General features: G+C 46.7%; 1 protein-coding gene and 1 pseudogene across 1 annotated transcript in view; one reads left to right on the top strand and one right to left on the bottom strand.

Moving 5' to 3' along the window:
- The window catches only part of ELOVL2 (ELOVL fatty acid elongase 2), a 34,117-nt gene extending 7,518 nt beyond the window's left edge, over nucleotides 1-26,599 (top strand). Inside the window, exons 2-8 of the mRNA XM_052647465.1 lie at nucleotides 8,802-8,865; nucleotides 14,635-14,822; nucleotides 18,774-18,851; nucleotides 21,322-21,493; nucleotides 23,942-24,066; nucleotides 24,510-24,644; nucleotides 26,480-26,599. Coding sequence (XP_052503425.1) covers nucleotides 8,802-8,865; nucleotides 14,635-14,822; nucleotides 18,774-18,851; nucleotides 21,322-21,493; nucleotides 23,942-24,066; nucleotides 24,510-24,644; nucleotides 26,480-26,599 — 882 coding nt within the window. The remainder of the gene's footprint in view (nucleotides 1-8,801; nucleotides 8,866-14,634; nucleotides 14,823-18,773; nucleotides 18,852-21,321; nucleotides 21,494-23,941; nucleotides 24,067-24,509; nucleotides 24,645-26,479) is intronic.
- LOC128056303 (60S ribosomal protein L23a-like) lies at nucleotides 13,405-13,871 on the bottom strand (annotated as a pseudogene).
- Nucleotides 26,600-26,832: the final 233 nt, after the last annotated feature.

The following is a 26,832-nucleotide window of genomic DNA, read 5'->3' as shown; positions in this document are numbered from 1 at the left end:
TAACCATCAAAAAAAGCCTTTTTTTTTTTTCTTCACAATACAGCTCAGACTGCATTTTGCCTTTCTATGACTTCTCTTCCTCTTAGAGCCTGCTAATGGTGCTCAGTTTGATTTGACATCTGAATTAAAATGTTAAGGAAAAGGTATGATTTTCCTTTACCTTTTAGAAAAGGCTTTACAGGGTGAAGTGTGAAGCAACTGTCACTATCACTAATACTTGAAACAAAGAGGATGTGATAAGGATTTCATTCAGCAGGGAGAGACTCTGGATTGCTCAGTAACTCCCACTATTGGTTTGTTTTTATAGCTTGAAAGGAGAATATAATATAGTCTATCCATGTGACTCATAGACTGTCTCCTAGGATTAGCAGTACACATCTTTTGATGTTACCATGAATTTACTGAAATGCTGTGGGTATTGTTTTTAAGGTGTGGTTTTTTTTTTTTTTTTTTGATGTGGACCATTTTTGAAGTCTTTATTAAATCTGCTACAATACTGTTTCTGTTTTAAGTTTTGATTTTTTGGGCCTGAGGCGTGTGGGATCTTAGCCCCCCAATCAGGGATCAAACCCACACCCCCTGCATTGGAAGGCAAAGTCCTAACCACTGGACTTCCAGGGAAGTCCCTGTAGATATTTTTAGACCATATAGAAATAGAATACAGATGTATAAATAGGTAGAAAACAAAGGTGTGATTATCACTTAAAAATTGGAAATAAAGTCTGGCCCATGTCTTTTGGAAGAAACCGTTGAAAGCTTTGCTTTGTTTTCACTTTGGGAAGGATAGCGCTCGTACATGCAGAACAGCCAACCTGCCTCCCCCTCCCGGTCAGCACTTGATAACCAGAGCACATACAGACAGAATCTCCTTTCATCACTGCTGTTAATTGTGAAAGAGCTTCATTCTTCCCCATGTGCCCAGACACAGAAGCTGGTACTGTTCCAAGGTGTCCTGAATACAGCTATCTGGCCTTGGGTTAAATCTCCAAGGAGTTTGGTATTCACTGACAACTTCCTGGGGAAATAGAAGTTGTAGCAATCATTGCAAATATCTTGCACCGCAGCCTTAGCAGCTTTCCTGGCTCCTCACATACCCAGTATAGAATCCCTGAATGGCTGTATTTTCTAACTGTGAGATTGACTCTTTCTCTGTATAGCAGATTTCATTTTATACACTTGAAATTAAGGCAAGTTATTTAATAATATCTTTTAATGAGACCAGAATATTGTAAAAGAAATAATGTTGGTTCAGTTTTCTTTCCTTATTCTTGGAGAGAAGGCAACAACTTGCAAAATGACTGGCAGGGGAACCTAATATAATTAGGGCACTAATCCGATCATGAAGACCCACCCTCATCAGGTCATCAGAATCTAATTATCTCCCAAAGGCCCTGTCACTGGGGGAGAGGCTTCAACGTACAAATATGAGAGAAACAAACATTCAGTTCGTAACATGCAGACTATGTCACTTGTTTTAATTAGTAATTTAAATAAAGGTGCCGGCACTTTAAAAGTGACTAAGCCCAAAGGGAAAATAAATATTTGGAGTTTGCATAATCTTCAGAGTATAAGGTGGGGCTGGAAATGAAGATATATTCAAAAGGGATAAAGGTCTAAATTCCATACAAGTAAAAAAAAATCAGTTGTCTAAGTATAGAATGGGTAAAGCTTGAATTTGATAGCAATTAACATGAAACATAATGGCAACCTTGGAGAAGGCAATGGCACCCCACTCCAGTACTCTTGCCTAGAAAATCCCATGGACGGAGGAGCCTGGTGGGCTGCAGTCCATGGGGTCGCTAAGAGTTGGACAGGACTGAAGCGACTTAGCAGCAGCAGCAGCACCATAATGGCAACCTGCTCGAGTACTCTTGCCTTTAAAATCCCATGGACAGAGGAGCCTGGCGGGCTACAGTCCATGGAGTCGCAGAGAATCGGACGCGACTGAGCATGCACACACACAACATGAGACGTACCTGGAAATGTTTGTTGACAGTGACTAACTGGTGTGAGTGTGAGTGCAGTCTTCTGATACTTTAATAGAAATACAGCATCCTGATCAAAAGGGGGCACCAGTTTCTCTGCAGTCTTCTCTCAGTAGGCCACTTTCAGAATATTGTATTCAGATAAAACAAATATAAGGAAAAGTGATGTTATTTCTGTTTCCACGGTGCAGATGCTGTCTGACGGGTTTGTGGAGACAGGTAATTACTAAACTGCCTGTGAAACGTATGGTCACATAACCAGTATACAGTTACAAACTGACAGTATACAGCAAGTTTGAGTTTCATAGAGGAGAATATGCAGTGAAATCCTTGGTGCTGTGCTCAGTCACCTCAGTCGTATCTGACTCTGCGACCCTGTGCCTGCCCGGTTCCTCTGTCCATGGAGATTCTCCAGGCAAGAATACTGGAGTGGGTTGCCATGCCGTCCTGCAGGGGATTTTCCCAACCCAGGGATCGAACGTGCGTCTCTTAGGTTTCCTGTGTTGACAGGCAGGTCCTTTACAACTTGCACCACCTGGGAAGCCTTGATTATAATCAAAGCACGTTTCAAGAGCATGATCATCAGAGCATGGAAAATTTTTAGTTGTGTTCAGTGAAAGCTTTGAAAAAGAAATCCATGATGATGTCCCCAAACTTCCTTTTATACTGTCTTAAAGAGTGACGCGGTACTTCAGGTAGAGTGAAAGTGAAGGATGATGTAATATCGATGGGTAGTCTCTGAAGGGTCCCCACCCCCAGGTGGTGTCGCTCCTAGCAGTAGGACAAGGGGCGGGCGCAGGACGTCACCTGGTGACCCCCAGCACTGCTCCGGGGGTGGGACGCTGGGGGTGTGGGAGGGAATGCTGGCGTGGTGGTGGACGTGGTTAGGTGGGCGGGGGTTAGCTGGCTCTTGGTTGAGGCTCCGTGATCAGGTAGAGACATTTCGGATGCTCTTTATTCTTCTCTGTAAATGCTACTTTCCATATGGAATCATTTCCCACTAGATTTTTTTCCTAAAGGACAACACCCTTCGCACACCTTGGGGTGTCATTCTGCTGCTACAGATTCTCTCACACATGTATATGAAAATGTTCCCTGTTTCCCTCTCATTTTTGAAGGCTGCTCTGCTCCTCTCCTGCCACCCTGGGCAACCACGGATTTTGTGTCACACAGATAATTTTTTCTTTTCTGGAATTTCATGTAAATGGAAGCTGTGTAATTTGTTTTGGTTTTTTTGGGAGGGGGCTCTAGCTTCTTTAATGCAACATCGTAATTTTGAGATTCATCCACACGTGTTTGCATCGATAGTTCATCCCTTTATGTTGCAGAGTAGTATTTCCTTGTAGGCTAGGTCACAGTCTATTATCCATTCATCCGCCTGCGTTTCCACACGTAGGACCCGGAGTGCAGCTGCGAACTCGGTACCCAGGCTCTGCTCTCACCCTTTGCTCAGAGTTCATCCTGGGTGACTAACACTGCCGCAACTCTGTACTTTGGCTTACCTTTTCCTGACCCGGTGGGAACTCTGATTTATTCTTCCAATGCCATTTCATCCTTGTCTTTTTAGACTGCATTCTCAATAACTGTTTTAAAGAACCCAGAATCAAAGAGGTAATTGTCCCCAGGTTTCTGACCTTCCCTGGTTGGCTTTACTTCTGTCTGTCAGAAAGGTCACCAGGAGCCCTGGCCACGAGCATCTCCCAGCTGAGTCGCATCTCCATGTGTTTGCTGCTCCTTCCTCTTCGTCTAGACGATGTCCTGGAATCCTTCAAAACTCGACAAAGCAGCAGCTTTTCCTGGAAGGCTGTCTTTATAAGAGATTTAAGTGAAATCTAGTATTTTTCCTTTTGTTTCGGGTGTACAGTATAGTGATCTGGTATTTATAGATACTGCAAAATGAACACCACAGTAAGTCTAGTTAACATGAACAGTGACCATTTTTTTCTTGTGATGATAACTCTGTTAGCAACTTTCAAATATTCAGTAGTTATTATTGTGAATTGGAGTATGATTGCTTTACAGTTTTGCGTTAGCTTCTGTTGCACAACAGTGTGAATCAGCCATAGTGGCTTGCTGTTAGTTGCTCAGTCATGTCTGACTCTCTGCGACCCAATGGACTGGAGCCTGTCAGGCTCCTCTGTCCACGGGATTCTCCAGCGAGAATACTAGAGTGGGTTCTGCCATTTCCTTCTCCAGGGATCTTCCTGACCAGGGCTCGAACCCATGTCTCCTGCATTGCAGGGGGATTCTTTATCATCTGAGCCACCAGGGAAGCCCAGCCACCAGCCATAAGTATACACATCTCGCCTCCCCGCCACTGCCCCAGCCACTCATCTAGGTCATCACAGAGCACGGGGCTGAGCGTCCTGTGCTGTGTAGCGGCTTCCCGTGAGCCGTCTACTTTACACACGGTGGTGTCAGTTCAGTATTGTTAACTGTAGTCACCATGCTGTACATTGCATCGCTGGGACTTAATTCTTTTTTAATAACTGAAAGTTTGCACCTTTTGACCCCCTTCACCGTTTCTGCCACCTCCCAGCCCCCACCTCTGGCAACCACCGATCTGTTCTCTGTATCTCAGTTTGGTTTTTTGGTTTTGTTTCTTTCAGATTCCGTGCATAAGTGAGATCATATGGTATTTGTTTTTTTCTCTGACTTATTTGTTCACCCAGCATCATGCCCTCACGGTCCACCCATGTTGTCACAAATGGCAGGGTTTTTCTTTTCTTTTTGTGAATCATGCTTATTTTTTTAACTATTTATCTACTTGGCTGTGCTGGGTTTCCGTTGCTGTGCAGGCTTTTCTCTAGCCGTGGCGAGCGGGGCGGCTCTCTAGTCGCGGTGCCTGGGCTTCTCATTGCGGCGGCTTCTCTCGTTGCAGAGTGTGGGCTCTAGGGCGCCTGGGTTTCAGTAGCGGTGGCCCCCTGGGCTCTAGAGCACAGGCTCCGGAGTTGTGGCCCATGGGTTTGTTAGTTGCTGTGCAGCATGTGGGATCTTCCTAGACCAAAGATCAAACCCCTGTCTCCTATCTTGGCAGGTGGATCCTTTACCACCTTCTTTGGTACCAGGAAAACCCAGGACTTCCCCCCACCCCCACCTTGGGAACAACCTTCCTTCCTTTTTCATTCCTATAATTATGAACAGTATACTCAAGGACTTTTTTTATGGCTGGGTAGTATTTCCTTTCTCGTGCATGGTTCTTACAGCGCATCGCTGTTAACCCTTCCTATCGTACTTGAGAAACTGACCCCTAGTTACTGATGCCTTGTCTGTTATCCTGTGTGACAATAAGGGCCATGCCTCCTTTGACTTCATATGTCAGCATCTAACATGGTGCTGACACATGGTAACGTCCAGAGAATTGGTTAATAAATCAGGAAGCTAATGACCGAAAGAATTCATTCATAGTACCTTTCATTCTGTTCGCTCTTCCTGTCTCCTCCTCTTAGCTTTCCTTTTGTTCCTGTTTTCCTCCACTGTGACTGAATTTCTGAAAGATAATAGAAGTAATACAAGCCTTGTGACTTTTGTCATTGTATTAGATCTGCTGACACTGGAAGATGGATTTTGAACGCTAGCAAACAAACTGGGACAGTTTAAACATTGTGGGTGGATGTGGTGATGGAGAAGATTTCGTTGTTGTTTGTCGTGAGGGTGGCTACATCAGCGAGGTTAACCTTCTTTGCGTGGGAATGAGAGGCCTCTAGACAGGTCTGCCCTATTTGGACAGCAGCACAAATAAGACCGTTTCACCCTGAGATGTTAGGTAACTGACCTTTCCCCAGTCTGGAGGTCTCCCAGGATGTCCCTCATGGAAACCAAAGATAAAAACACTATTTAAAATCTTCCAAAGTTGGTTTAGTTCAGATAGTTTTTTTTCCCCTAATTTATCTATTTATATATTTTCGGCTGTGCTGGGTCTGCACTGCCACATGGGTTTGTCTCTAGTTGGGGCAAGAGGGGCGACTCTAGCTGTGGCACACAGGCTTCTCGTTGAGGCATCTTCTCGTTGCAGAGCATGGGCTCTGTAGCTGTGGCTCACGGGCTTAGTTGGTCCGCGGCATGTGGGATCTTCCCGGACCAGGGATCGAACCCATGTCTCCTGCACTGGCAGGTGGACTCCACCACTGAGCCACCAGGGAAGCCCAGTTTAGTCTGTATACTTTCCATAGAGATACGGTGAAATAATAAAGGTCCTAGTTCACCGGTCAGCAAGTCGTGGGTGCTAATAAATGCTTGTCTTTCATCCTCATCCTCCTCCCCAAGCTGCCTGAGGTTCCCAGAGACCTACATTTCCTTGAAATTCCCTCCGAATCAATGTCACGAATGTGGGACAGATGCAGACAGTTAAGTGCTGATCACCAACACACATCTTTTCTGATGCCAGCCAGTAACTCCATTGTCCTCTTTGGCACTTAACATTTTCTTTGAGAATAAAATGCGTTTGACTGCACACTAGCTGTTGATTATGGACAATGTTCTGTGTGAACTTCCTGACAACCATCCAGGTAACTCACTTGCTGTCAAGAGGCCAGTCCGCTCACCTGAAATCCTCATCAGATTTCCCTTTCCCAGGAACACTGTGCAGTGTTCATCTCTTCCTACCTTTCCTGGAGGAGGTGCTCCAGACCTTAGCGGCAGGGCAAGGGAATACCTGAGCAGGTATTCTGAGCGGTGTGATGGCGCTCCAGCGTGAAAGGGAGGCAGCAGCCAGTTGATCAGCCATCAGATGCTTAGCAGAAACTCTCCAGTCCCACCCTGAACCCACTAAAGTGGCGGTAATTAATTTGGGGTAAATTAATTTGTGGAAAATTCTGAGAGAGATGGGAATACCAGACCACCTGACCTGCCTCTTGAGAAATCTGTATGCAGGTCAGGAAGCAACAGTTAGAACTGGACATGGAACAACAGACTGGCCCCAAATAGGAAAAGGAGTGCGTCAAGGCTGTATATTGTCACCCTGCTTATTTAACTTCTGTGCAGAGTGCATAATGAGAAACACTGGACTGGAAGAAACACAAGCTGGAATCCAGATTGCCGGGATAGTATCAATAACCTCAGACATGCAGATGACACCACCCTTATGGCAGAAAGTGAAGAGGAACTCAAAAGCCTCTTGATGAAAGTGAAAGAGGAGAGTGAAAAAGTTGGCTTAAAGCTCAACATTCAGAAAACGAAGATCATGACATCCGGTCCCATCACTTCATGGGCAATAGATGGGGAAACAGTGGAAACAGTGTCAGACTTTATTTTGGGGGGCTCCAAAATCACTGCAGATGGAGACTGCAGCCATGAAACTAAAAGACACTTACTCCTTGGAAGGAAAGTTATGACCAACCTAGATAACATATTCAAAAGCAGAGACATTACTTTGCCGACGAAGGTCCATCTAGTCAAGGCTGTGGTTTTTCCTGTGGTCATGTATGGATGTGAGAGTTGGACTATGAAGAAGGCTGAGCGCCGAAGAATTGATGCGTTTGAACTGTGGTGTTGGAGAAGACTCTTGAGAGTCCCTTGGACTGCAAGGAGATCCAACCAGTCCATTCTGAAGGAGATCAGCCCTGGGATTTCTTTGGAAGGAATGATGCTAAAGCTGAAACTCCAGTACTTCGGCCACCTGATGTGAAGAGTTGACTCGGATGCTGGGAGGGATTGGGGGCAGGAGGAGAAGGGGACGACCAAGGATGAGATGGCTGGATGGCATCACTGACTCGATGGACGTGAGTCTGGGTGAACTCCGGGAGTTGGTGATGGACAGGGAGGCCTGGCGTGCTGCGATTCATGGGGTCGCAAAGAGTCGGACACGACTGAGTGACTGAACTGAACTGAACTGAACTGATGGACGGAGGAGCCTGGTGGGCTGCAGTCCATGGGGTCGCTAACAGTTGGACTGAGCAACTTCACTTTCACTTTTCACTTTCATGCATTGGAGAAGGAAATGGCAATCCAGTCCAGTGTTCTTGCCTGGAGAATCCCAGGGATGGGGGAGCCTGGTGGGCTGCCATCTCTGGGGTCGCACAGAGTCGGAGACGACTGAAGCGACTTAGTAGCAGCAGCAGCAGTGACACTATCTATTGCAATAGTAAATGGATGCTAATGTACTGAAAATGTTTTGAAAAACCAAACATAAAGACAATGGGAAAAATAGCCATAGTACCTAATTTCCTTCCTTGAAAAACGAGTTGTCTTTGTGGTTTTACGTTTAGCTTTGTGAAATACAGTTCAGCTGAATTTTTCTTTAATATTAGGTTGTGTCTTGTGGGTGTAGACTTCCCTGTGGCTTGCGCAGATGTTATGTGCATCCTGCGGGTGTAGACTCTTCCTGTGGCTTGCGCACAGACGTTATGTGCGTCCCGCGGGTGTAGACTCTCCCTGTGGCTTGCACACAGACATTACGTGCATCCTACGGCCTGTGGCTTGTGCAGACATCACGTGCGTCCTGCGGGTGTAGGCTTCCCTGTGGCTTGCACATAGCCCAGGAACTGCAACGGTAGTTGTTTGTGGAGAAGCTTCTACCTCTCTAAGCATCCTCAAAGGAGATGGGACGGTCAGTCACCCTTCAATGTTTGAAGGTTCCAAACTGTCCTCCAGGACTCCTCTTACCTAAGAAATGGAAACAGAAACTGTTTCCTTCCCAGTCCTTACAGGCTGGTGATGGTGAGGCCGCATCTCTGGTCCACCTCCCGCAAATCTCTGCAGTCAAAAGTCCCCGAGGCCAGGACCCTTGGAGATTCAGTCAACCGTGTTGTTGGCAGTGGTTCATTTTGAGAGATTCCAGAAGCATCTGCTTAAAGCATTTTTTCTTTTTCTTTTCAGGAGCATCTAAAGGCCTTTGATGATGAAGTCAATGCTTTTTTGGACAATATGTTTGGACCTCGGGGTGAGTGAGAACTTGAGAACTCAAGGTGGAAGGAGCACTGTCTAGTTAGAGAAGAGGATGGCGCCCTTGCAGGTGTCTTGTGAACAGTCCAATGCCTACCCCTGAGAGAGCTGCCACCCCTCCCCCTGGGGCCCCTCCACCCCCTGAGACCTGCTGCCCCCCCCCACCCGCCCCTCCCCCCCCCCCCCCCCCCCCCCGCCCTTGCAGGGCCCCCGCCTCCTGCCCTCCAGCCTCTCCCGGGGGCAGGAACACAGTGCAGTGCCATCGTGCCTCTGGTCCCTCCGCGGCTGCCATGGTGGCAGTCCTTTCCTTCCAAGCCTGCTTCTTCCTCTCCTTTCTTCCTCCACCCGCCTCCCACCTCCTCACACATGGTCTCTCTGCCCCTCCCTGTCCGATAGACTCCCTCTAGACACGCTGGGCTTTCCCTGCCCGGAGCCACGGTTTGGGCTCCTCGGCTCCCAGTGGTTCATCCATCACCGCCCACTCAGACCACGGGGGACCTCCTGGACGCAGCTGCCCTTCCTCGTCGTCTGCTCAGTGGCAGCTGCAATAAGACTTCAAAAGCCTAAGTCATATTGTGCAGACTCTAGCTTAAAACCCATCAGGTCTTCCCTGCGTCCTCAGGATAAAACCCAGCTCCTCCTGGACCACGCAGCCCTGTAGTGTGCGGCCCCAGCTGTCCACTCTCCCCATGCTCTAGACATCTTTTCCTTCCTCTGAGCGTAGAATTCATTCCTATGCTGCTGGTCCCCAGCACGGTCAGCTCCTTACACCGTCGGATGGCCGCTTAACCGTCCCCTCCTCAGATAGCCTTTCCCTCACCAGGATGGCGGAGATCTGCCCTTGAAAGCAGCAAATCTTAAACCTCTCATCATGCTCTGTTTCAGCTTCTGTTTATTTCCTTCATGCACTTGATTAATAGCTCTTTCTTCCATGAGGACAGGACCCATGACTGGTATCTCCAGGGTGTCTTAAACGGTCCTAGGAACCTATTAGACACTATATATTTTGCAAATAAATGAGGAAAGTCTCAAGAACATGCTTTGTTTCCCTTGAGCCTTGCTGGTTCACAGAGCTGGAGAATTTACAAGTTGTCTCCTCAGCATTAGGGGCTGGGAGGAGAGGGAAAAGAGGTTTTCCAGTTTCTCAGAATCTTTAAATAGAATCATGCAGAGACACAGGCTGCGTAAACTATCCTGAGCGAGTGACTACTTACATAGTGTTAGTGAGATAATACTCTGATTGTAGGGAGCTTTAAAATATATACATCTGTGTATTCACATTGTTCTTGGTCTTCGTTTTGTTTTCCATCTTCTCCTTGTGATGATGCCAGAGGGTGGGCAGGGTGGGATACTGGTCCCCCGTAGTCCGCTCTGTGTGGCGTGCCCTCTGCGGCACTGCTGTAGCAGGCGGTGTCGAGGGCATGGCACTCCAGCGGGGACGCGGGGCTTCTGGGTGACCAGCCAGCATGTGACGTCTACACCAGAGTCTTAACAGGCAGTGTCTGAGCCAGGGTCACACTGAGCTTTGGCATCAGTAAGGTCACTGTCACCTGGAATTACGTGGACAGGGAGCAGTTAAGGACAGGATTGCAGTTGTTTGCTCAGTTTTGGTCATTTTTATGGAAATTCCCTTTGCTGCGAGGAGACTGTGAGGTTCACAGTTGACTGCTGATCAGGTGACATCTACGGTGGCAGGAGGCTGAGCCTTCCGACTGGCAGGCATCCTCCTCTCCCTTGAGAGGTGTCTGGGCTGAAGTTGTGTGGCAAGTCCCCTGGGGAACCGACAGGTGTCCCCAAGCCTTTTCTGACTGTACCTGTGCCATGTGGGCACCATCCAGAGAGATTGTTCTGGGCACATACCTGACCCCGCTGCAGAGTTAAGGTCTCAGGTCCCAACAACGATGATTTGTAAGTGCTGGTCCTAGGTTTCGGTTAGGGCAGTTGTGACCCTCCCTGACAACCGTGGCCACTGTTTACAGCGACAGCCTCCAGCACTGTCTCCTGTGCTTGACCTGACCTGTTGACTGGCATGCATTGAATGACTGTTTCCTTCACCTCCACACTAAGCAGCTGTAAGATATGAGTGAGACTGAGTAGAAATACAAGGTAGTCTCACCTCTCAGAGTACACACTGTGGCTGGAGCCTGAAACCAGAACCTCTGAGACAGAAAGCACGGAACCACGTGTGTTAGTTTCCGGGGCTGTCGTAGCAAAAACCCCACAGACTGTGCGGCTTAAGACAACAGCTGTCCGTTCTCTCCCTGTTCTGGAAATATGGTGTCAGCAGAGCCTTGCCTGCCCTGCGCTTCTGGGAGTGCTCTGTCCACACTTCCCACTCAGGGCTTTCCGGCCGCTGCCCTGGAGCTCCATCGCTCCGTCGCCGCTGTCTCTGCCTCCGTCTCCATGTGGCCTTCTCCTGCACCTCCCCTTCTTATCAGGACACAGGTCCCTGAGCAGGGCCCACCTCACCCAGTACAGTCTTAGGTTAGCCGGCTTGTGTCTGCAAAGACCCTGTTTCTCAGTAAGACAGCATCTATAGAGACCAGGAGTTTGGACCTGAACACACCTTTCTGGGGGACGCTGTTTAACTCATAATACCATAAGCAGAGGCAGGGTAGAGTTTAGTGCAAGTTATTTAGCTGTTTTTACTCAGTTTTTCTCTATTGTAAACCAGAGATAATTCCGCCTGTAGGATGGAGTTATCCATCACCTTGACTGTGGTGTTGGCAGCACAGGGATTTGCATGTGTCCCAACTCATCAGATTGAACACAGGAAGAGTATGCAGGGTTTTCTGTATATGTCAGTGACACCTCTATACAGCTGTTCAAAATAAGATCACCTATATAATTAGATTGCTTTGAGAAATTTAAGTTAACACACATAAAAGGCTTTAGGACTGTGTGTGGCACAGAATCAGTGCCCAGCCGATGTTCATTATAAAAACTGCTACAGCCACATGGGCTTCCCTGCCGGCTCAGATGGTTAAGAATCTGCCTGCAGTGCAGGAGACCTGGGTTCGATCCCTGGGTCAAGAAGATCCCCTGGAGAAGGGAACCCACCCTAGTATTCTTGCCTGGGAAATCCCATGAACAAAGGATCCTGGCAAGCTACAGACCGTGGAGTCGCGAAGAGCTGGACACGACTGAGCGACTAGCACACACACTGTCTCCATGATAACATGCAGACTGTAAATGATTAGTGCTTTGTTACACTGAAGAGCTGTAGTTATGGAAGAACAGGGGGAATTGGTCAGGCCCTTGACGTGGGCCTTGAAGGACACGCAGGCTTTAGATGTGGAGGTGGACGTTAGGAAGTGGCACGGTGTGCAGACCTCAGGACAGATGGTTAGAGCCCCTTGTGCGAAAGGTAACTTGTTAGTTGCAGGAATGCTCCCCTTACCTTGCAGCTGTGTCACAAATGGGGGGAGTTCACAGCATCAGTGATGACACAGAGCTTGAGAAGGCACTTGGCTCATAGAAACTGTGCTCTGCAGGATGGGGTGTGGAGAGCCCAGGGCTGCGTGGGGTGGCAGGGAGCAGAAGGGGAACTGGGGCTCTGGGGACCAGAGGGATTGCGGAAAGGGAGAATCCAGCTCCGACAGCTCTGTTTACAGAGATCAGAGTCAGTGCGCAGTTCCCATAATTCTGGGCCAAACCATTTTCTCTCTCTAGACAACAACAAAAAGGAGCAGAACAGAGAACAAAAATCACTTTGTGCCTCCAGTTATTTTCTAATTACTGACTGTATTATAGTTCTACTGTGTGTGTTTTCTTTAGGTTGTTGTTTTTTTTTTTTAATAGTGAAAACTTTTATATTTGGAATTAGCCAGCTGGACTCAGTTTCAGTTCAGTTCAGTCACTCAACTGTGTCTTGACTCTTTGTGACCCCATGGCCTGCCACATGCCAGGCTTCCCTGTCCCTCACCAACTCCTGGAGCTTGCTCAAATTCATGTCCATTGAGTCAGTGATGCCATCCAACCATCTCATCCTCTGTCGTCCCCTTCTCCTGCCTTCAATCTTTCCCAGCATCAGGGTCTTGTCAAATGAGTCAGTTGTCTGCATCAGGTGGCCAAAGTACTGGAGTTTCAGCTTCAGCATCAGTCCTTCCAATGAATATTCAGGACTGATTTCCTTTAGGATGGATTGGTTGGATCTCCTTGCAGCCCAAGGGACTCTCAAGAGTCGTCTGCAATACCACAGTTTAAAAGCATCAATTCTTTGGCTCTCAGCTTTCTTTATAGTCCAACTCTCAGTTTGCTGCTGCTAAGTCGCTTCAGTCGTGTCCAACTCTGCATGACCCCATAGACGACAGCCCACCAGGCTCCCCCGTTGCTGAGATTCTCCAAGCAAGAACACTGGAGTGGGTTGCCATTTCCTTCTCCAATGCAGGAAAGTGAAAAGTTAAAGTGAAGTCGCTCAGTCGTGTCCGACTCTTAGCAACCCCATGGACTGCAGCCCACCAGGCTCCTCCGTCCATGGGATTTCCCAGGCAAGAGTACTGGAGTGGGGTGCCATTGCCTTCTCCAAACTCTCAGTTTAGATGATCCCAATTTTGTTGGCAACATCCAAGCGTCATAGTCCGGAGCCGGTCGAACATATGCCTTCTTCTCTCTCTCTCCATTAGGCCTGATCAGGGTGTTGACCTTGACCACGTCAGCATCAGGGGGCTTCTTCACAGCCTGCTGGATTGGGCGCTTGTTGGCCTTGACACCCACAGTAGACACACGTGTGGTGTGGCCTTCTGTCCTCTTCACAGCTGACTCGATGGTGAGGGGGAGCTTGACGATGGCGCGGTGGTCCAGTCTGTTTCTCTTGGGGGTGCTCTCCGAGGACGTGTGAGCTGCCTCGAGCCACAGTGTTCTGGGCCGCTGGAAGGTGGGTGATGTCCCGTCTTTGTTTGTGGCTGTGGACACCTTTCGGCACAGCTTTCTTGGCCTCAAAGCCTTTGCTTTGGCTTCGGCTTTAGGAGGGGCAGGGGCTTCCTTCTTCACCTTTGGTGCCATCTTCGTGAAAAGCTTCTTTAGGTTTGTACACGTTCACTCTCCAGAGTAAGGGACACTTGCCTCCTGGCTGTGCGTATTCTTGGTCCACAATCAGATCTGGGTCCTTGGTTTGTTTCCTGTTCTCCATTCCGAACCCTCAGCTCCAAGGCTCATTCCAGCCTCTTGCCGTCGCCCTCCTGTAATCCCGCTGCCCCGTTTGGACCAGCTGGACTCTTAACCACTCCTGGTTTCTATACAGAGATTCTAAGCTGACTCCAGGGGGTGTGGGTGTTAGGAGCTAGGGCGCAGTATGGACGTGTGCTCTGTTCTGCCTCCCAGAGCCGCTCCGTGGAGGCAGCAGCAAGGTGCAGTGACCCAGGAGCTGGATTCACGTCCTGACTCAGCTGCTAACTGCCTGATGGCCTCCTGCCGGTGCTAGCGCTTTCTGAGCCGATTGTGTGGGACAGCGTAACACACATGCTTGCTACTTACTGAGAGTAGACACAGAACTTTGCCACTTAGACATCTGAGAACAGTTACTTCCCACCTCTTATATGTTCACTGTCAGTGTTTGGCCTAAGCCCTGTTTGTGCCGTGGAACCTTCCTTAACTGTTTCAACCCCACTGGTTTCTTCTTCCTGATGGAACCCGAATCCAGCTTGCTCACGCTGCGGCCCACGGTTCCCTGCTGGACCCGGTGCAACACGCGCACCGCACGAGACGGTGTCTCCTTACTAAGCACGCAGGGTGCTCTGTGGGATTCTCACTGTGTGTTTCTTTTCAGATGCTCGAGTCCGAGGCTGGTTCATGCTGGACTCCTACCTCCCTACCTTGTCTCTCACCGTCTTATACCTGCTGTTGATATGGCTGGGCAACAGAGGCATGAGGAACAGACCTGCTCTTTCCCTCAGGGGCGTCCTCACATTGTACAATCTTGGAATCACACTTCTCTCCGCATACATGCTGGCAGAGGTAAGTGTCCGCAAAACAGTTACGTCAGGCATTCCAGAACTTTCCACGGTTTCTATCAATACTGATCTTAAATATCTCAAGAAGCTGTTCCAGCGCCTGATATTATTCCTTCCAAATGGGTGGAAGTCTTTGTTTCTAACTTGAATTTTTCTTATTGTAATTTAGACCGATTTCTTTAGTCCTTAGTCTTTACTTGTAGTTTAAAGTCACAGTTTAGGTCTGAATGGGCTTAAAGATCATGTATTATTGTTTTCTCCTTTTATAGATTATGATACTGAGGCTTAGAAAAGTTAAACTGGTTTGCCTGAGGATAGACAGCTATTGAGTAACAGTATTTTTTAAATTAAACATCAAATACAGTTAGTGTGACTGAAATGCAAACATAACATCCCTTAAAGGATGCTTCTTGCATCTCTGGGCCACTGTGTGTCCTGAGGACCAACTCCCGGAGGCCTGGGGTGACATCCCAGCTTGGCTATAGTTGCCTGCATTGCATCATGTCTTCCCTATTCCTTTATAATCTGCCAAACCTGAGTAATTTCACAAGAAGAACAAGTAATGATGGCCCTGCCTATACCACCAAAGATTATTTACTGTAATACAAGAGAAAATCTTAAAGTGTTAAACAAACCTCAAGAGAGAGAGAGAACTAAAACAGAGTGTTTTTGGAGAAAAATTAGGATAAAATCATTCATAAATATTATAAATGGCTAATAGTGGCATACATATAGCTGCCTTCCTGGGGTCCTTGGATTATGAATGAAAATAAATTCTTGTCTGAAACATAGGCCCTCTCACCCATAGTTTTTAATCTGTGTTTAATTAGTCTAATATGCACCATCCTAATAATGGTTAGTAACCATTATCTAAAATGACTGTTCTGAAATGCTGATTATGGGATTGGAGGCATCAGAGTGCATGTGGCAGAACTTGGGATCAGAAAGGCCATCCTGACAGCTCTAAAATCACACCACCTGCGTCTAAAAGGGGAGCTTTTATTTCAGTTTCCCTCCTGGGTCAACTTCAGTTCACTGGATGAGCTTGCGAGAGAGTAATTTACGGGTCTCAGCGGCCTTGCGTCTGCAGGGCCCGCCTCGCGGTTCACTCGGTCAGTGGCGCGAGCCCTGCTTGGAGCTGTTGGCGCCCGGAGGCAGGAGACCTGAGCACAGTGGCGGCTCTCCACGTCCTCTGCGGCCCTGGGGGACTCACTCAGCCAGCTTAGCTGTAAGATGGAGATGTGACGTCTGGCCTGCCTCACTCCCTCGTGAGCGTCAGGACGTCAGTTCTGTTCAGCCGGCACTCAGCGAGCACCCGCTCGGTGCGGCCCAGGGGCCACAGCGAGGTCAGAGGTGGTTTCTGTTCTCCAAGAGCTCACAGACTAGTGCAAGTGCAAGAGACCGTCAGTCCTGGGAGTCAGGACGAAGTCCGCAACAGGCACCGATGGCAGGAACAAGAACGACCGTTCAGCGCCTGAGCCGCCACATACATGTACGGGGTTTGTCTCTGTTAGGGAGAGACCCCCGCACAGAGCTCATTCTCCACTGTGAGCTTTAGCTCCCACTCGTCTGCTGTTTCTCTTCACAGACTTTTCCATCTCTCAGTTCAAAATCACTGCTGGTGGTTGAGTGCCTCCTAGTCTCCTGACCGTAACCTCTTTCGGGGTTTAAGGTCTTCCCCCTTACACTACGGGCTGTGTTTATAGACTAGTCAAGGGGTAGCTTACCTTAACCTTGCTAACCTGTTACACCCAGGCCAGATGTGTGCTTAGGCCAGGAAGCTGCCCTGAAACCACTAACATTGTTCCCCCAAACACACCCTGCAGGCCCTACACGGTGTCAGGTCGAGTCCCAGGCTCTGGAGCACAGCCTTGGCCCAAGTGCAAGAGGGAGCACTGGACCAGGCGGGGTTGGGGAGGCCTCTCTGAGGAGGCGATGGCTGAGCTGCACGCGGTGATGAGAGCAGGCCAGGCGGGTCCAGATCTGGGGAGGCCTCGAGGCTACACCAAGCTCTGGGTGGTGTTCGAGGACCACGAGAAGCAGCAGTGTGCCAAGGAGAGTGGATGGAAGACTGGTGATGCGAGATGAGGTGGATGGGGGCAGGTTACCCAGGGCCTCGCCAGGAACTTGGCTGTTCTTAGGAGGAGCCATCGGAGGATGTTAATGGAGGAGTGATGGGATCTTCAACATGGAAAATGGACTCGGCGAGTTGGGGCAAGCATGGAGGCAGAGGGTCTGCTTGGGAGCCTTGATGGTGCCACAGTCACAGACACCAGTGGCGTGGACTCAGGCAGTGGAGATGGGGAGTGGATTCTAGTCATATTCTGGAGCGAGTTGGCCCACACCTCCTTAAGGCTGACAGCCCCATTTGAAAGCCTGGTTTCTTCCTCTTCAACACGCAGCTTGGGTGCTTCCTGCATACCGGCGCGCCCAGGGCATCAGGAGGGGTCTGGGGTGAGGCACTCTGAGCCTCCCCCAGCCTGGCTGCTTGTTCTGGCACTCAATCTGTCAGATGGTTCTGCAGAGGCACGGTGGGGAGGGGACAGCCCGGGGACAGCTGACTAAGCAGAGCATGGCCTGTTCTTTCCTACTGTGGCGTTGCTATTACCTAAACACGGTAGATGGTAGAGCCCCAAGCTGCAGAACAATAGCCTGACCATGGAGATTTTTAATTAATCTTTCTGAACAAAGTTAAGTAACTTTATTTTTAAAAAGGCAGAAAAAATTTACATACACTTCTAGATATTCCTGGATCCACTGGGGCCTCCCACTGGTTCCCATTTGAAAACAAGCATGGACAGCTCTGGGACCTGAAGAAGATTCAGTCTCTCTTACTTTCCCTGGATTCATTTATCCTGATAATCTATACTTATCACGATGTTAACTGGGGTGATTTTGTTAGAAGAGAAGCAGATGAGGATATGGAAGACTCACGAAGGTTCTGAAACATCCTCAGTGTTCTTCGAGTTTATCTCTTTTTCTTGGTGTTGAGTTCATTAACATCCCTCCCTCCGTGCTCTAACAGTCAGTACCTTTACACCTTTTTGATAAGATACAGAAAATTATAGGCTTTCACATATAATATCATACGTAAATCAAAGCCAAAGGCCTTATAGTCTAGAATTTCAAGTTTGTTAGTTACAGTGAGAAAGAAGGCAGAAAACTTTTATAGAATTTCCCACAAAGAAAGTCCATTTCCTTAAGCTGTAGAAGGAACACTAGACAAGGACTTAGAAGACCTGAATCCAGTCATCCTTCTGCTACTTACAGTCGGGTGATCACAAGCAAATAGTCATTGAGGACTTTCTCTGTGCCAGGCATTGGACAAGGAATTGTGGTTGCAAAAAATGAGCAAAGAAGGAGGCATAGACTTTATGGAGTTTTGTTTTTTGAGCATAATGGGGAAAACAGATGTGTATCCATTATAATCGCACAAATGACTGATTACTACATAGCATAAATACAATGAAGAAAATGATTTAAGAATGTCTGTGAGCCCTGGTTTGCTCATGGAAAATGGTAATAAATACATAATGCATAACACTGGGATGATCCAATAACGAATGTTTCTATGTAAGCCAATAAAGTACTAGAATTTTAGTGTGGTTTCTTCACATCTGTTTACATTTAATTCTATATTTTATTTGTAGAGCATATGATTAGATAATTGCTTACGGAAAATATTTTGTTACTCAAATGATAGCTAAATTCTGTTTTTGGTGGCTGTGAAGGTTAGAAGTAAATCCTATATTAACCAAAGATTTTAACCACTGATACCAGTTCAGCAGCAAGAAATTAGGTCCTTTGATAATGTGTGTTTGGGAACAGGATTGAGTAAAGCTCATACTGGGGAGAACTCAAACCTTGAATAGATGCCAATCAGAAATATGAATAGGAAGTTGAGTTTTCGTCCAAATTTTTGCACTGATTTTTTCCTCCTTTGTTTCTTTGGCAGCTTATTCTCTCCAGTTGGGAAGGAGGCTACAACTTACAGTGTCAGGATCTGACCAGCGCAGGGGAGGCCGACATCCGGGTGAGTCAGCTGTTTGTAACCGTTTCTCACTGAAAAGGAGAGAAAGCTTTCTCCTCCCAGAGACGAGGATGGAGGCTGGGCTTAGATAAGAAGGGGTCTCTGTCCTAGTAGAAGTGCTCACTTGAGGGGCAGATGGGACAAACCGTGGCACATCCACGCAGTAGATCCCTTTGCAAAGTGGAATGAGGATGACCTCTGTCCCGATACAGAATCATCTCCAGGATGGAGCTCAGTGAAAACAGCAACCCACAGACCATGCTTATAGTACAGGGCCGCATGTGCAGAAAATGATAGGAATATGCGTGTCTTAGCTTTTAGTTTATTCTGCCATTGTTTCTTTTTAAAACCATAAGCAAACACGATGGTTTCCTTTTAGGGGAGGGACCAGGGCAGAGTAGACAGAGGTGGAAATTGTACTTCTCTGAATGTCCCTTGTCTAATTTTCAGAAACAGTAGGTGTTTTTACATAATTATAAAGCAAATTTAAAAAGAATGCAAGGCAGCCTCTCACTCCACATCTTGGAAATAAAATAATTACCCATATATTAAGTTTCTGACATAACCACCCAAGGAATTCTTTCATGTGCCTTTAAACAGTGTTTTGACTGCATACCCTGAGCGAGATGACCTCAACGGCATTCAGTAATTTGGAGGGGGGCGGGCGCTGCTCTTATTAATAAAAATATTGGTATTGCTTTTTGTGGGACTATTACAGGTATACTTAAGATAAAGTACATAATAATGTCAATATCGTTACAACTAATATTTGAAACATAGAAAAGAGAAACCAAGACTCAGTAATCATAGATTTAAATCAGAAATATCAAAATGAACATTCTTTCTAAAACGTGGTTTTTTAGCTCTGTTCACAGGAAAGGTCTAGTTAGTCTCTGAGAAACCAGCAGTGATACCCACATCATGCTCTCTAAATATAATCCAACAGGAGGGTTTAGTGTTCTTAGAGAGTTGACCGCTTCCTGTTCAGTGGGCGGCGGGGGGAAATACATACATGAGAAGAATCCAGGACATCATGTGACAGAGCCAGGAAGCTGGGGTCATGACAAGAAGATGTAAGGGCCAGCTTAAAGGGACTCCCACAGCTAAAGTGGGACAGTTTGAGTATCAAAAGGAATACTGACATATTAAATTTATAAAAACTAAATGGGTTTAAAATGACACTAAAAAAAAATCTTTGTTACCTTTTGAAGGTTACTAGGACACCAAGTAAATCTAGAAAAAAAAAATTGAAAAGAATCAAACATCTATCCTGCCATTCATATGTCAGTTTCCAAATAGCTAAAGAGGAAGAGCTTCCCTGGTGGCTCAAACAATAAAGAAACTGCCTGCAATGCAGGAGACCCAGGTTCGATCCCCTGGGTCAGGAACATCCCCTGGAGAAGGGCATGGCAACCCACTCCAGTATTCTTGCCTGGGAAATCCCACAGAGGAGCCTGGAGGGCTATGGTCTATGGCGGTCACAGAGTTGGACACGACTGAGTGACTAACAACATCTCACCTGCTATGTAAGTTTCCAAATAGCTCAAGAGGAAGAGCTATTTCTATAAAGACAAAAACATGCACATAAGTATAAAGAAAATTTGAAAAGCACCATTTTGCAGCTTCTAGTGAAGGGTAATGGGTCCACACAGCAGTCATCTGTAAATGCTGAAACTACTGGGTGAAAGTTGAGTGGAAGCTTCACGATGATTAGGTCAGGCTGTTAACACCTGAACTCTGTTGATGTTAGTGTCAGTGGGACAACCAGAAGTTGGGTACCTCTTGATGTGATTCCATAGGAAGTACACAGACCCACGCCTGAAGTACAGTTGACCACTAAACCAAGTGAGTTTGAATTACACAGGTCCACTTAATACACAGACTCTCTTCAGTACTAAAGTGCTGTACAACCTGACATGGAGGAACCACGCTACGGAGGGCTGGCTGTAAGTTATACACGGATGCTGGACTGTGTAGGGGGTCCATGCCATGACCATCCCTCCCTGCCCCGTTGTTAAGGGTCAACTGTAATCTTACCCCCAGCCTTAAACCTGAATCCAGCTAAGCCTCTGTCATTGGTCTTTACAGAAAGTGTGGAGGATAGAGAAACAAGTTTAAACAACACTAGGAAAAGTAAATCACCCAAATCCATACTATTAGGAATTCTATACAACTGATCAAGTTTAAGAAATAAAAGATCAGAAAGAAAACAGTGGAGCACAGAAAGGGAACAGACTTTCGGTCCCCCCTCCCCAATATTTTGGAAAGATGCAATAATTCCTTTCACTAGATGGGGCTGGGTTGCTGGGAATAAGGAATAGCTGGCAGCAGGGACGCCGGGTGAGATGGTTCTTGCTGGTCTGAGAGCTGGGCAGGTGAGCCGGGGAAGCATGGCCTGGTGCCCGCAGGGGCAGGCGGCCCTGGGCGGCGTCGCAGCTCACCCTGTCTTCCTCCCGCTTGACTTCTCGTACAGGTAGCCAGGGTGTTGTGGTGGTACTACTTCTCCAAATTAATAGAGTTCCTGGACACAATTTTCTTTGTGTTGCGGAAGAAAACCAGCCAGATCACCTTTCTTCATGTCTACCATCACGCCTCCATGTTTAACATCTGGTGGTGCGTCTTGAACTGGATACCTTGTGGGCAAAGTGAGTAAACGTTTGTCAGTTCTGTGTAATGGGTCTCCTGCCCGTCACACGGAAGCACATGTTTGCTGGTGGCCGTTTCGTTTCTCATCTTTGATCCTGGCAAAATCTTTGAGTATTAGGATAAATTTTAAAAGTGTTTTCTCTTCCACGCACCATACGTCTGATGGCAGAAGCGCATGTCCCAGCTGGAGCAGGTTACCCCACGCCCTGGGGCGGTAGAAACACAGCGCCTTCCAGTCACGACCCCCCAGCTGTGGTACAGATGCAGTCATTTCAACTTTGGGGGCTTGTTTATCCATTCTGAAAAATTAAAATCACATCCCTCTGACCCACCAGAGCAGTGGCTGTCAATTTTTTTCTTTTTACTGAGACATCAATAAGTATTATATTATATTACAACCCAGGGTACTCATATTGAATGAAACAAATTTCACGAAACAGTATTTAGCCTGTCTCTGTGTGATTCTTATAAAAAAAAAAAAAAACAGTGACCTCACTTTTTAAAAAGCTAATAACTCTCACTGTACTTTCACAGTTGATGTGAGTTCTGACCTGCAGTTTGAGAAACAGTGCTCAAGAAAGAACAGTACTTTTCTATTGGATATTTATTGTTTCATACCCAAGAATTCAAAAGTATTCTATGAAAAATCAGGTGAAACTCAGGTCAGAATGATTTTGTCCTGGGATATAGGAACTTGTAGAGATGATATTAAAAAAAAAAAACAAAACTAGGGGTATCTGCAGTACACTGACTATGAAGATGTCAATTTAAACTCCAGTGTGAAGTAAGCTTGCTGCAGGTACAGTGGACAGAAGAGACCCTTTTCCACCTCTCCTAGACTGACATCCTCTGGTTTGAGTTTAGTTACTAAGAATATAGACTATAATGTAATCATATGTAGACTAAAATCAATACCAAAGGACAGCTGTCAAGGGTATTAAAAAAAAAAAGTTTCATTTATAAATCACTAAAGAGTCGGACACGACTGAGCGACTGAACTGAGCTGAACTGAAAGCATCTGAAAGTCGATCTTAACCACTGTGTAAAGACATTGTGTTTCATTCACGGGGATTCTATGTGTGTGATAGTTTCTGTTCAGTCTAGAATACTATGAAAATTATAAGCAGCAACTACTTTTTAAAAATTAATTGACGGAAATGAAAACTCAGGTTGGTAAAAAAAAAAAAATCACTAATATTGTGCTGCCTGGTAGTCTGAAACTATATTTGTGCTTTCATATAAATCCAGTGCCCTGACAAGTCATTCCAGCCAGTGTATAAGGACTTGCTAGATTCCTGGTGCTGTTCCTTTTGTCATATTCACTGATTTGCATTGATCTATCCAAACTGTTAATCCAGGACTGGTAAGCCAGGCAGGAGAATTTAAATTAATTAACCCACATATGCGCAGTGCCTTCTAGCTTATATAGTTAACCCCATCACAGCGTTAAGCGGTAATTACTTACACCAATTTTCCAGATAAGAAACAAAATTTACAAAGTAATATATGCAAGGCGACAAAGCTATTTAGGTGGTCCTGCAGCTGCACAGCCTGTCTCCTCTCCCCGGGGTTGGCAGCTCACAGACCAGCCGCCTGGATCCCAGGCCAGCCTGTCGCACTCACCTTGTGCTGCACCCGGTCCGGAGCCCTTCACCTACCTGCTTCTCACACCCTGCTTCCCCGCTCCTCGGCTTGTGCGCTTCCTCACCTCTTGCATTTCAATCCTTTGACCCTTAGTTGACCCAACACAGAACTTAGCCCTTGCTCCTTAGTTTCCTGAAGCACGACTCACCCACGTGGATGACAGCACCTGTCATGAGGTGACGGCAGGGGATGGGGGGTGCCCCGGCACAGCTCAGCACAGCAGCTACCCAAAAGTGTTAGACACTCCCTGTCCCAGATGTCCAGGAGGCTTCCCGGCCACTGGGAAAGTCCCCAGCCCACCTCAGCCTCTTCTCATCCTGCGGGACCTTCCCCGATTCACCTTCTGCAGCATCTCCTGGTTCTAGGTCCCTTCCAGGGAGATTCCATTTACCTAATTATGAAGGGCAGAACATTTTCCCTGACTCTCGAGCGCCCTGTTCAGCCATGTACAAAGGCTACCATCATCCAGTCTGTCTACAATCCAAATGGCTGGAAGGTTTAGCGAAAGCAAACACATGTTCTCTCTCAAATTCTGTTTCCTGGTTAAATGGTAGTCATGACAGAGACAGCATCGCCCTGGCAAAATGGGGAGTAAGCTGTATGGTTTTCAGAGTCCCAGCCAGTCCCAGGTGAGTCCCTCTCTCTAGGTGTCTGGTTGACTCCTGCGGTGATGGCACAGGAATTGGGGTGAGTTCTGTGAGCGCCGTGTTGTTTGTGCGATTATGACGGGAGGAACAGTACTTGACACAGAACGGCCGGTCCTGCCTCCCAGAGGAACGATAATGCCTCCTGTGCTCTCCTAGGTTTCTTTGGCCCCACCCTGAACAGCTTCATCCACATCCTCATGTACTCCTACTACGGGCTGTCCGTGTTCCCGTCCATGCACAAGTACCTCTGGTGGAAGAAGTACCTGACGCAGGCCCAGCTGGTACGTCCGCCCCCCGCCGGCTCTGCTCCACGGGCCGCGGCTGCATGTTCGGTCCCTGCCCTGGAGGCCGGAGGCTTTCCTGTGGGGGATGAGGCTGCCAGTCTCTCTCTAAAAATGGGCTTTTAAGAGTGACACCTTGTTAAAGTGTCCTTCGTGTACGAAATGCATCCTGTGCGTGTGGAATATGCAGCTAGCTCACTCCTTGCTGTGAAATGTAGACGAATACTTTTGAAGTGATTGTCTGCTGAAGCGTTTCTAGATAAATGGCCTGACCTGATGTTTCCCAGAGAAAATTAACAATGGCCAATTTTACATACTTCCTAACTTCCAAGCAAATTCCCGGAGAGGAGAGTGGGCCCCTGGGGTGCCTCCGGGGTTGTCTCGCCCCGGGAGCAGGCCTGCAGCTGCCTGAGCACAGAGCGAGCCGCCCTTGCCGCCCACAGGTGCAGTTCCTGCTCACCATCAGCCACACCATGAGCGCCGTGGTCAGGCCCTGCGGCTTCCCCCTCGGCTGCCTCCTCTTCCAGTCTTCTTACATGATGACGCTGGTCATCCTCTTCTTAAACTTCTACATTCAGGTACGTTTAAACTCGAACAGTCAACAGCAAAACATGAGGCTGAGCACCTCTGCGTTACGTTTTTAATTGTACCAGTTAAACGTTGCGGGAGTGCAGGCTTGTTGATCAGTTCAGATAACAGAGGTGCACACAGTCCACCCTGCACCCTGCCTTCTCAACTCGTCTCCCTGCACCCTCCTCCATAGGATAACTAACCCCTGTTAGTGGTCTGGCGGGCATTCTGCCAAACGTTTTTCAATGCATGCCTGTGAAGTTTCATCAAAAATACTATGCATTTGAATCTTGTATTTGCACCAGGCTGCCAAAGTCTGACCTGTGAAAGGTAAACACTGTGTATAGTAACACAGACCCAGGAAATCTCTATGAATGGAGAGAACATGGACTAAATGAACCTAACGGTGAAAACTAGTTTCCATTAGCTACTGCAAGAGTGTAGGCTTATTGTTGATTTGAAAACATTCTTTTTTTTAAATTATTTTTTTACTTTACAATACTGTATTTTCTTTTGAGGTGAACCAGGATGAGAAGGTCACATTGACTTTTCCTTAAGTGTCATTTGCTTTTTAACAATTTAAGTGGAAGGGATTTTCAAAATGCAATTTCCGAGCAACTCTGTTCTAAAGAACTGATGGCAGCGGTGACAGCACAGGCCTCAGGTGGTGGTCGATTTTAAATTGCTCCTCTGTGGGCTGCGGAAATAGAAAGCTTCATAAGAAAAACGAGGATATACAGTTTATTCAAAATGGTACTTCTGAAATTGTATTGACTGCATTTTCTCCCACAAACAAACAAGTGCTCACTGACGTTAGTTTGGGTTGATTTTGAGCAAATGTACGGTGGTTTTATACAGAATGCGGCTGTGGGAGCAGAACTTCTGATTGCTTTTCAGCTCTTGTGTTTTGGAAGTTGGACTGGCAAGGCTTTGTCTTCCGTGAGATAAAAGTTTCCTTTGAGAATTTCTAAAGAAGCAACCATTGATAGAACCAAACAAAGCCACCCCTCTCCTAAAAAAAAAAAAGATGAATGTTGGTAGCAGACTAAGCAATTCGTCTTGGTGTTGAAACTTGAAGGAATCCATAGTTCAGCAGTGGGGAGCAGTGGTGCTTAGAGCCACAGTCAAGGTCAGTCCTGACCCTGAGTTGGTAACTATTCGCTTTTTTAAAAAAAGTGAGATCATATATTTTGTCTGAATAGGGAGGCTGTGCCAAGACACAAATCAAGCCAAAATCTCAGGTACCAGTACTTTTGAAATAATAGCACTTTTTCACTTGAATTGCATTTTTTTTTAAATTTATATCCTTAAGTCATAGTGCATACTTGAAAGTTGCTAAGAGACTAGATCTTAAAAGTTCTCATCACAAGAAAAAATTCTTGTGGGATGGTAAGTATGGTAAATCCTATATGTGGGATGGTAAGCTACACAGTGTGACCATTTAACAAGCATTAAATTATTTACAAGCATTAAATCCTGTTATACACCTGAACTAATGCACTGAATTTCACTTATACCTTGATTTTTTTAAAAAGACTTCCCCAAAAATCATTCCCTCCATGTAAGCAACTAATGCAGAATTTGAATGCTAATCCCATAAAACAATATATCAGTACTAACCTGATGTGGGTAAGGTAAGACAGCTTTTCATTGGAATTCATGCATTTGTCTTGTTTTTAGTCAGAAGCTTAACAACCATTATTTAACAAATAAGCATTCTTACTAGAAAGTTCAGTACCCAATGATATCATGCATTGTTTTAGACCCTAAGTCACATTACAGACAAGGTTCTATTAACGAATCCCTTTCTCTTTTTCTCTTCAACATGTACACATCCCAACAGACATACCGGAAAAAGCCAATGAAGAAAGCCATGGAAGAGGCAGGGAAAGAAGTCAAGAATGGTTTTTCCAAAGCCTACTTCAGTGCAGCGAACGGAGTAATAAGCAAGAAGGCACAATAAGGGTCGCGTCTCAAAGACAAAGCATATATAATAGCCTAACAGATCCGCTTGTTTTAAAGCAAAGACTGAATTGAAAGTTATATATGTTTTAGCATAAACTAATTTCTTTTGAGTTTATAAATCATTTGTACCCAGAATGTATTAATATATTGCTGTTGGGTTGATCTGTTAACTGAATGCTTTCATCAGCAGCGAGGCGAGAACTCCGCAGAACTCAGAACCGGTGCGCCTTC

Source organism: Budorcas taxicolor, chromosome 11, assembly GCF_023091745.1.
Source record: "Budorcas taxicolor isolate Tak-1 chromosome 11, Takin1.1, whole genome shotgun sequence".
NCBI classification, from domain to species: Eukaryota; Metazoa; Chordata; class Mammalia; order Artiodactyla; family Bovidae; genus Budorcas; species Budorcas taxicolor.
The sequence above is the reverse complement of the archived record's forward strand: the minus strand, read 5'-3'. Positions and strand labels throughout refer to the sequence as shown.